The sequence below is a fragment of the Cottoperca gobio genome, chromosome 3, assembly GCF_900634415.1.
Source record: "Cottoperca gobio chromosome 3, fCotGob3.1, whole genome shotgun sequence".
Lineage (NCBI taxonomy): Eukaryota > Metazoa > Chordata > Actinopteri > Perciformes > Bovichtidae > Cottoperca > Cottoperca gobio.
Window position 1 is genome coordinate 13,621,269 of NC_041357.1, and position 11,909 is coordinate 13,633,177.

Genomic DNA, 11,909 nt, shown 5'->3' on the forward strand with positions numbered 1-11,909 from the left:
AACACAAGTAGCCCAGCTGATAAGAATGTGCTGGTGTCAGGGATTTTATTTCAGAAAGGTTTTCCTTCGGTCACGTTGCCTCAACGTGAAAGCGACCAATAGTCTAAGAGGCACGTAGACCCACTGCTATAAAGTTGGTTGCGGGCTGAGGCGTCTTCATTCATGAGCAAACTGAGAAGTGGATCCTGCGCTGCCGTTTGATTTCACTGACACACTCACTATTACTTTGGACAATGCTGCGTGTCAGGTGTCTGAGAGGAGGTAGCAGGGGGGCCGAGGCTGCCCATCTGATCGGAGCCATGGTTGGTATTATGGTGTATTTAAGGTCTTCTTTTGTTTTTCTTCCAAAAAAAAATAGAAAAAGTTCAAATATTTTGTTTGAAAAAAAGAAAAAAAAGCACATATCAGTTAATGTGAATAAAGAAAATATGTTGGACATTTTCTTCATAGCTGCTTCTTCCACTGGAAATCCGTTTAATTAATTTAGGTCTATTGATTATGACACATTTTAAGTCTGATTTTGGTACAATTTGGAGAAAAGACACTAATTATGTCAACGAGACCTTAGTCCAAAGATACATTTGTTTCTAACTGCTGAGAGAGCTTATGTTATGCCTTCGGTCCATGAGTGACAGCGAACAGCTGTTTGCCACAGATGCGCTCCCAGACTCAGTGACACTGGAGCTGCTCCTGAGCCAGCAGAGGACTCTCTGCAACTGCGATCTGTGGAGATACAGGCTTCTTAGTAACACGTGTACTTTAGCTCCAAACTAATCTTCCTTACTGAAGCGTTTATCTTTGATATCTATGAACACTGTTACCTTTATCAGCCTATACTGTTATATTATGTTTTAATTGGTCTTCTTAGATGTGAGTCATTTATTTGACTATCAACTCTAATTTCATTTAATATCTGACACTAAAATATAATAAACAAACATACATACAGCAAGGGTAGCAACTAGATTTTATTTAGGATTAATATAAATATTGTATTAATATATGTATACGTTTTTGTTTTACCTTAAAATGTCTATCAAATCTAAAAATAAAAAAGGTATGTCTTTACAAAAGCCTTTTCTCAGTAATTTCACAAAACTGAAAGACATTTTTGTGCTGCAGAATATTAAAATAGTTGTGATCCATTTTCTTCCCTCCTCAGCTTGGCCGGTCTGTGACTGGATGGGTGCAGAAGGCCTTCCAGAGCGCTTCCAGTGCAGCAGCTGCACAGCCGCACCATGCTGAACATGTTACTGAGCCTGTGGAGCAGGAATGTCCTGTCTGCAGCCACAATGAATGGGACCCTCTTGAGGAGGTGATCGTGGGACGCGCTGAAAATGCCCATGTCCCTCCCTTCACCGTGGAAGTGAAAGTAAGCTATAATTTCAAGATTACTTTTGTGAACCATTACATAATGCTCATGTGAAGGGGCCACTGCTTTGTAGATCTCCTGACAAAAGGAGCACAAAAACTGTATAAAGATGCATGCATTCATGAGAGTAACTCCATGTTGTCATAATGTGAACTTCTCAACAGGCTAACACATATGAGAAGTATTGGCCCTTCTACCAGAAGTATGGGGGCCAGTCTTTTCCTGCGGACCATTTGAAAAAAGCTGTTGTTGAGATTGAGGAAATGTGCAATATTCTGCGTCAAGAGGGCGTCAATGTAAGGAGGCCAGAACCCATCGACTGGTCCCTGGAATACAAAACTCCAGACTTCACATCACCAGGTAAAGAAATAGACAAATCACTCACTGATACGCCTTTATACACACCTTTTTTTCTCTTCTCCATTTACTGCTACTTTAAACTTTTACTCAACTGCATTTATTTCACAACTGCAGTTACTAGTTACTTACAGATTATTATTTTGCAGTATTTTACAAAACTTATGATCATTTTATTTATTAATGCATCAATAATAATGGTATAATTATAATGATATAACACTGACAAGGCCTATTCTTTGATATTTCAAGTACATTTAGCTGATAATACTTATGTCATTTTACTTGAGTAGATGTTTGCATGCATCTGTAATTTAGTATTTTTATAGTTTTATTGTTACTTTTACTTTTTTACTACCTTTACTAAGTAAAGGATCTGAATACTTCTTCCACCACTGATGTCACATTTATATGTGTACTGTATGATAACAGCGTTAATGCATCACATTGTATTTTATGGGATATTTTAAGTAAGCTAATTGTGTTTTGTTGAATCTGTTGCAGGCATGTATGCTGCCATGCCCAGAGACATCCTTTTGGTTGTGGGGAATGAGATTATTGAGGCTCCTATGGCCTGGAGGGCTCGCTTCTTTGAGTACAGAGCCTACAGACCTTTGATCAAGGAATACTTCAGAAACGGTGCTAAGTGGACCACTGCTCCTAAACCCACAATGTCTGATGAGCTATATGATCAGGTGAGGCCTTATCTTGTGAGATTAGGAGAGCACATATTTCAAGTGTGGGACGTGTACGACAAATGTTTTTTTTTTTTTACTTCAACACAAAATCAAACCAGCGTTAAAACACATTTTTATGTTCTCGATGTCATCACAGAACCCTTTGCCACCATGTGTTGTTTAATGCACTATAAGTGGTAAGAGACTACACTGAGTAAATGCTTGAGTGTAAATCATTATTGCGGGGTGTCTTTTAGGACTATCCCATCCGCACAGTGGAGGACAGACACAAGCTGGCTGCCGAGGGGAAGTTTGTGACCACAGAGTATGAGCCCTGCTTCGATGCTGCCGACTTCATCCGAGCTGGGAGGGACCTTTTTGTCCAGAGGAGTCAGGTATGAAGGCTGTTTAACTTGTGAGCATGTCTGCTATCTGATATGTAGGGTCACTTTTCCTAAAGCACCACAGGTACAAATCTATTGCTTAAAATGTAAGTCACATGCATAGTGACATGAATGTGCAGAATGATAGATTATACAAGGCAAAGCTTTATTCCAATACAGGTAGATAAAAGTTAAAGTATTTGCAGCGTGGGTAACTCCTTCAAACCTCCTCTACTCTTGTTTTGCAGGTTACAAATTACATGGGTATTGAGTGGATGCGCCGCCATCTTGCTCCAGACTACAATATCCACACAATCTCATTCAAGGACCCTAACCCCATGCACATTGATGCCACTTTTAACATCATCGGGCCAGGACTGGTGCTTTCAAACCCCGATCGTCCATGTCGCCAGGTACTGTAGGACCATGAAAGGCTGCTATTCATTTCTCAGTGTCCTGTGTTGACCTCCTGGAGACTCATACTTTAACTTGGTTGGATAAACGCCACCTAGTGGTCCATGTTCACTGCTGCTCTTTGTCCTTTACCTCAGATTGACATGTTCCAGAAGGCTGGTTGGACTATTGTGAAACCTCCAACACCTCTGATTCCTGATGGTGAGTAGTAAAACGTATCTTCCTTTACATAAGAAAAACATTTAGAATTTTTACTGGGAAAAAAAGACCCTCTCCCTTTCTATGCAGACCACCCACTGTGGATGTCCTCCAAGTGGCTGTCCATGAACGTCCTGATGTTGGACGAGAAGCGTGTTATGGTTGACGCCAATGAAGGCACCATTCAAAAGATGTTTGAGGGCCTTGGTGAGTTCAAGTCCTTCCAGCTTATTTTTTGCATCATTTAAGATTCTTTTTAACTGATGGTTCAGACATTTTATTTCCTCCGTTTTCCCGTGATAATACTCATTATTTCGAGATAATGACATAAATAACTTGTTATCTTGAGTAAACTAAGTATAATGTAATTGTTATCAAGGGAAAACAGAGGAAACAAAATGTTTGAATCATGTCCTCTTAGGGCTTCCATACAATTTATCTGTGGTAAAAAATACTCTGTATTTGACGCATAAATGTCTTTTGTTGCAGGTATCGAGTCCATAAAGGTGAATATTCGCCATGCCAACTCCCTGGGTGGTGGCTTCCACTGCTGGACAACCGATGTCCGCCGCCGTGGTACCCTGCAGTCCTACTTCGACTAGCCTTGCCAGAAATAGGCAGTTTTTATTGAGCTTTGAAGATTAAAGCTTCAGTATGGAATCTTAATTCCACTTTAATTATTTAGTCTTTATTGTCAGCCAACCGTGTATGTACACACACATCTGCAGTTGGCAAATTTCTTTAAAAAGTATTTAAAGTGTATCACCTGCTGCAACTCAAAATCAAAGCAGTGAACAGTATATTATGCAAACCTGTATGAAACAAACTAATAATAGGGCAATCTTATGACAGGCGACACCAAAGTCCTTTTCTGGAATGGATCTTTATGTCCCAAACATGTATGAATTGTTTTGATTTGACATTGCTGTGCCTTTGCAAACAGCTTTATCCAGATATATATACATATATGCTCAAACGCAACAAATGAACATGACTTTACTTCAACCAGTCATCTCAATATTAACTGCATTTCTGGCCTGGCTATTGTGAAGCTGAATTGATTATGGCTCGTACATATAAACGTCATAACTTTGAGGACAAGGTACAATTTGCTATGTGAAAGTCATCAAACAAGGAGGAGAGAAGCTACCTCCTCTTGGAAACGTCAGATACCATCATTTTTTCTTTTTCCAAAGTATTTTTTTATTTTAAGTAATGTATAAAAGTTGTTAAGCAGGTAATTAAACAATATACATTTCTTATCGCAAGTATATTATTTTGTAAAGATTTTAATTAATTGAACAGACAAAGTTCTATTTATATTTTTCATACTCTTTATTGGTTTTCCCAACAATTAGTGTTTTTGTATATTTACTTAAAAAGTATGAGGTCCATATCAGATATTGTATACCTTTTGTCTTTTCTGCTCTTTGCAAATCTGGGCCAGTTATATGCTACTAGTCATTCTCTCTGAACTGATTGGCTGCTTTTGTGTGCAAAGCAAAAATGCCTAAAGAATGAAAGATGTTTTGTCGTGAAGATGTTTTATGATTCCTTTGCTGCATATACAGTTGGATATAGGATGTTTAACTCTTCAAGCCTGCCTTGATATTTATTTTGAAACAATGAATTCAAGGGAAGTAATGGCTCAACAGAGGAATGCAAGTGATGTTTTGTATTATGCAATGTTATTAAATGTAATTATAAATTAGTTGTGTGTCAGTGTTTTTATTATATTATTTGTTTTTTAATATATATATATATATATATATATATATATATATATATATATATATATATATATATATATATATATATATATCTCATTATATAGTTATATATAAATATATATATAATTAGAAAAATTAGAAAAACTTAAGGGCAAGTACTTAAGTACAGCAGGGAAGTAAATATACTTAAACCACACATTTAGTGGAACAAAGTAGGTCATGGTTGGTCACACAGAAGCTTGCACCATATTTACTGTAACACTTACCAGTCTGTAAACATTAACCTGGTTGATGAGACAGTGAGAAATTATATTGCATCATATATTATTACATAAACCAGACTACTGCAAACTCAAATAAAAATGGGGACTTTTATTTTTTTAAGTTGAAGGCAGAGTTTTGTTAACTATTGTTTTATTTAGTTAATAATCTGTGTGATTCTGTAAAATGAATGGATGGTTTGTATAATCAGGTACTAGTTTCAGTTAATGTCCAAAGAATTAATTCACCCCCTTTTTTCTCACTTCAAATGTAAAACAACAGCTGTGGCTTCCTGCACGGATGAATCACTTTCAGAATCACCCTGTGGACTGAAGGTGACTGTGTGTCAGTGACAGGTTCACTGGAAGCCAAGTCGCTTCTCTTCACAGCTTTCTTTCCTCCAGCTCCAACGTAGTCTTCTGCAGATGGATTGCTTGTTTGTACAGCTGCCTAATTACGCAACACTGCAGCTGCCTCAACAACTGTCTCCAAACAGGAAAATTGATCAGGATCTGGTAATGTGTCAATGTCTGCAGGAAAACAGCAGTCGTCTTCTCACATTCTCTTGACACTTTCTATATGTGACTTAATAGTCTGAATTATGTCCAGATGGATCCACATGTTCAAATCTCTGGTAGCTGAAGCTTTTAGAGAGTAGACATACTTGACTTGACCAAAAGTCAAGCAAAACATTTAACAACTGTTTTTGCAAGCTACCATGATGAGTAAAGTGACCTTTATGTGTAAAGTCAACGGAGTGGCTCTTTGATATGTTGATTTATATTCAATTATATGATTAATGACAAAGTGGAAAATGTATTTTATTATTTTCCAAAAGGAAAAAATGAAAGAAAAAAGTAACATTTTGTGAGACAAGTGTTCAATAAAGGTTTCTGGCTTCCTTGTTTAAATATAGCCTAAAGATAACCTATAAAAAGGTGTCAAGAGTGTGTTAAAGCATTATCACCAGAATACAGAAGATAACTCACTGTAATTATACAAGCGTGTTATTCAATGGGAAACTTTGCCTGTCACACTTTTGTGAAAGTTTTTCTCTTTGTCAAAATTGCTTATTTGTATCGTTCCCCTGTTGCATGCAAACAGTAAAATGTGAGTTTCGGATTCTCTGTGTGTCTGTCTGTCATAATTATTCCTTTAAATGCATTTTGTTTTTGGTTTGGATTAAAGGAGAGTTGGATTAATGTTTGATATTAAAAGTATTTATAATTCAGGACTATAAAACACAACATACATTCAGCCCTGTATCGTTGACGTGGAGCAGAAAGGACAGAGTTCATAGGATCCCGAGTTCATCCACGTGAGGTTTCACAAGCTTTATATAAAGCAGATAAACTATAAAGGCGTCCTTTGAATTGTCTGTTTAAATTGTAAACTGAATGACAGCTTTGCACCGGATCATGGCCGAGAACCGCGCAACATGAAATGGAGACGCTGCCAATTGCTGACCTGTTCAGTTTACACCAATGTCTGCTGTAATATCCCGGCCGTTCTGTAGCACCTTCAAAGGTTAATGAAACTCACAAAACTGTGTGTGAATATGTTCTTACCAGGCAGAAATGTGGACTTCTTGGTCACTAAAACAAATTGTTTGTCAGTAACATTTTCATTAAATTTGACATCATTTAATAATCTACTGTCTAAAAATGTCTAATCACTTTCGTTTTGAACATTATTTTAGAGCGTTGTGTCGCAGGTGAACGTAGAGAGCAACAGAAAACACTTTTTAGATTACGATAATAAGTAGACCAACATAAATATGTTATTTAAATAATTGTACTGAATCCTTAAAGTTATATAATGACTCACTTGTGAAAGTTGCTATTTTTGATTTTTTTTTAACGTTAACCCTCATCAAACCAACTGAGGTTCCCGCAGAACCCAGAGCTTTACTTTGTGTCATATCTCACAGGTGCTTTATTCTACCATTTAATTTTTCACGACTTTGTCAATGAATTTGTTCCTAATGACGTCTTATCATTGTTTTCTGTTTCTACTTAATTTGTGTATTGGGTTCTCAATCGCAGCCTTTGCAGTTAAAAAAGAAATAGAATAGAAAGATAAAATGTTTAAAGTATCACACAGTATCAGGGGGGTAGGGGCTTTCATCATGTGTTCTGTCTATTATCGTTTTACACAATATGCAAATGTTTTTCTTCAGAGGAAAGTAGCCTAATTACAGAACTAATAATGTTTGGAGAAGAGATCATTTAACATTTTACTATGATGGCTGTTTCTTAGAGTAGTTTATTCTTGGGGTCCCCAGAGACTCCATTCTGAAGTCCTTGTATGTTAAATGTGTTGATAGGCTGACGGTTAATATATTTAAATTTGGTTTAAAGCCACTATTTGTAGAATATATCCTTTGGTGCCCCTTAGTGGAAGCCTAGGAAAAGACACTGTAGTACACTGTCAAGAAGTGATGAAGAGCACGATTTTGATTAAGATCTGTTGCCCAATATGGCCAAAGTGGAAAACAATGTAAATCTTGTTTTAATGTTTACTGTTAATACAATGGCTGCGTGGTGCTGCTGAGTGCGGCTCTGATCTGCAAGATAACCATCTTTGATGAGGTTAAACTGCTGAGCAGGATCTTCAGATCTGATGTTTTACCTGCTCATGAATGTGTAAAAGCATCAAGTCTTGGAGTATATTTAGAATTAGTTTGTCCATGACCTTCTGTATGGACATTGTGCTGTGAAATGGTGAATCATTACTTCAGGAATGACTGTACAGCAGTTGTCTTCCTGTTTTCTTTACCACTTGGTGCTAATTTAAAGAAGACGACCTTGAATGTTATAAGAAGCACGATCTCTGTTTGATGCAGTATTTGTTTCTTGTGCAGCTTCTTTTAAGATTTTAGTTCCAGCGCGTCTTGATTTCCTGCTAAAGTCACAGACAGATGGGTTATCAAAGGAGGAAGGTGAACTTGGACAGAAAGATTAACCAAGTACTGAACTCCTGTCAGTGAATGGTAATGGAGGATATACGCTAAAACACATACTAAATCTACTATACATGCCCAGGACACAATTATCAATCCACTCACCTCAATTGTATTGGGTAGTGAAAGTAGTCTAACAAATCTCTCAAAATAACATCTGCAAATAACATGCAAACTATCTGCGTTGTAAAATACAACTAGGGTTAAGTGTTTTTTTCCCCTAATTTTGGGTGGACTGACCCTTTATAGAAAACGGTCTTCTGTGCTGAAGTGTTGCAAGGAAATCCTGAAATATACAGCTTTTGTTGCATTTTTTACCGCCTACAAAAGTGGTGATAAAACCTACTGTCAGAAATATCAATAACTAAATTAATTTGATCGCAATTCACGACGGGGGGGGGATACTTTCACCTACCAAATCCGCAAAAAAGGTTATGAGAATAATCTGTTTGTGTGTAGTTAATTTATTAGTTAACTTATTAGTAACTGTCCTTTTTTGTGTTATTGGAGGCTGGTATATTAATATTGATGTTGAAAGTCTAATATTAGAAAAGCAGGTGTTTGTTCTGGTCCCAAAAACTTGTTTTTTATAATGCAAGACATTTCAAATATACTGTACAAACCTCAGTCAATATCAAGAAAATGTTCACATAAAAGTTCAATGCTGTAATCTTTATTTGGGAGAGTATGCAAGTTTGTGAGGTTTAAATTAGAGAGCATAAACACTCACACTTGAAATAGTCACTTTAACTTATAATTAGTGCACAATAAAACCTGCTGTTTGCTGGTAAACCAAATATAATACATTAGAAGTTCACTTTCCTACAGTGGCCCAACTAAACGTAGCAGCGAGGATAACTGATAACCAAACACACATAAATGACAGAAGTGCAAGAATAGCAACAGTAAACATGTCATCCCCTCATGAATAATGCAGCCGGTGAAAGCTTATAAAGAATTGAACATAAACTGTCAGTGGATATTTTTATGCGCTGTCATCTGTCATATCTTTAACACTCACATTCTTTGTATTAAACTGGTGTTTTTCTTTTTTTAAAGCAACAAACCATTTGAGGCTGTGATTTTGTGGTTTGGTTTATTGTTTGATGCCCTGTCTAATGCAACTTAACCACACCCTAAAATGATGTGTTGCTTAAACCCTCCAAATAAGGTATTATTATTGATATTAACATAGAATAAATTAAACAGTCTGCAATGTGGACGGGTTGAGAATTCAAACTAATTCTGCCGCTCTGTGTCAGCCTGTTGAAACTCATTGTTTTCCAAATGCGTTAAAGGGGGATTCCACCATTTGTACATAAAGGGTCAGTTGAATGAGCATAGGAAGCACTACTCTGCCTGTGAAGACCCTTCAGAAAACAGCCCTGATCATCAGCTTATCAGGTTCATCCTAACTTTGCTGTCAGACGGGTGTGTACCAGAGATATTGAATTAAATGTTATGTTTGTGGTATTTTGAAAACAGTGTTGCAGTTACATAGTTTTTCCACCAGAGGACAATGACATGTTTATTTTTCAACTAGAAAATATTCTGCTCAGTACATATCTTGTTCACAATAACCAAAATAAGGAATCTTTATCAAAAAATGTTTGCTTATGTTATCCATTTGTTTTATTAAAAAGGGATATATTGTGTTGCCTTAACAATGATAAATCAGTCAAGCTCTGATCATCAATGTTTGTTACTAAAGGCCTGATGTTTGTAGGGAATGAAAAACATCATTTGTGAGGCAAATTGTTTTTGTTGTTTTGTTTGCTCGAGAAACTGTAAACACATGAACATTGTACTGGAGAGTATAAAAGTACTGACGTAAAACAGAGTCTTAAAACACGACATCTCATCACCTGACAGAGTTCATGTGAATCCCCACAAGCGACAAATGTCTCTGATAGACTGAGGGCTTCTTCTAGTCAAAACAAAACTGATAAGGGACACAAATAAATACAGTGCAAGGGGGGTAAAAGTTCATAGTGATTTTTACAATCCACTTAAATGATTTTACTTGACAGTATTTTTTTACTGCTGAGTAAAAGCATAGAGTTTGCACTGGCGTCCACAGTGAACATGCCGTATATTAGGATATATTTGTGTCTTTACTTGATATTGGGACAAAAAGCTAATGCGACAATGGACTCTGTGCAGTTAAAGCTCCTGACACAAGGCAAGGTGAGCTATGCTTGAAGACTGACATTCTTGTGTTTTATTGTACTGGTTTGTACCGTAATAATATCCGTATATGGTCGTATTGTGTTTCTTGGTAATATTTAATTTGTTTCCTGGGGAAAAGTTCACTTGACAATACAATGCAATCTAATACATAAAAACTAAAAACTACTGTTGCGTAATTACCATGACAATATCTGTCTCACACAATCTCAATAAACATCCAGCATTTTGAGTTTAATAAAAGGATTCTTTGTGGAGATGTAATACTGTATTATAGTAAGGTGTTCATATACTTGGGTCTCTCCCCTTGTAATATTAGAGCAGTTTAAGAAATAAAGATAAAAGGGACAGTTGCTGAGTCTGCTAAGAGGCTGTGGGTGAACATGAACACAACATAACATAAACATAAACAACATAAATTGATTGGTCAGGGAGACAATTACTCATAAACTAGTGTATCATTCGACAAATAATTTGAGTAATTTTTCAATCAAAAACACCAACCATTTTCTGGGACCAGGTTCTAAAATATGATGATTTGCTGCTTTTCTTAATGTTATGTTAGTAAACTAAAGACTTTGGGATTTTGGAGAGTTGGTTGGACAAAACAAAAGATTTTTAAGGCAACACATCATATCCTTAATGCTTTATACAATTAACTTTTGAACATTCAATCCTCTTTGTTTTAAACACTGCACAGCGCTTTTCATTTTTATACATTTTTCATATTTTGTATTGTAATACTTTTTATTTTTAATTTATGATTCTTGACTTTTACAGTACTTGATTTGTCTTTTCTTTTACTATGTTTGTACTATGCACCAAGATATCATGGCAAATTCCTTGTATGGGAACACCTACTTGGAAATAAACAGGATTCTGAATTAACTCCAATAATTTGGTCAACTAACATTCTATAATAAAAATAAATAAATAATAATTTCTCATTACGGTATCTATACGGTCATTTATATATATATATATTTCTGTATGTTTTACTTTTTCTATATATTTTTTTTGATGTGCCATTAAAGGTAATTCATTTTGGCACAGTTGGTATTCCATAGTTTTGAGATTCGACCAAAAATGTTTTACTGGCTGTTCAAAAACGTTTAACCACCGCTGTAAATTACACATATTTTGCAGTAGATATCACCGTGAAAAACACACCAAAAACAGCTTTCACCCGGTTTGCATGTGCAATCTGCAGAACATGTTCAGACATCGTAAGTTACCTGCAGCTAGCTCTGTGTTCGTCTGTGTGAGCCCTTTTCCTGCTTTCAAAGTTCCCACGGAAAGCGGAGGACCACCCAGCGGCGCAGAGCACGACGCCGATTAGCTGCGCGGAGCTCATTTGCATTAACGTCA

At 36.4% G+C, this 11,909-nt stretch overlaps 1 protein-coding gene across 1 annotated transcript; it reads left to right on the forward strand.

The window, feature by feature from the left end:
* The first annotated feature begins 147 nt into the window (after positions 1–147).
* Positions 148–5,112, forward strand: gatm (glycine amidinotransferase (L-arginine:glycine amidinotransferase)). Its single transcript, XM_029454515.1, has 9 exons — positions 148–302; positions 1,163–1,372; positions 1,537–1,732; positions 2,234–2,424; positions 2,664–2,801; positions 3,038–3,202; positions 3,341–3,404; positions 3,492–3,608; positions 3,891–5,112. Exons 1-9 carry the CDS (start codon positions 234–236, stop codon positions 4,001–4,003), a joined length of 1,263 nt encoding a protein of 420 aa, XP_029310375.1. The 5' UTR covers positions 148–233; the 3' UTR covers positions 4,004–5,112.
* Positions 5,113–11,909: the final 6,797 nt, after the last annotated feature.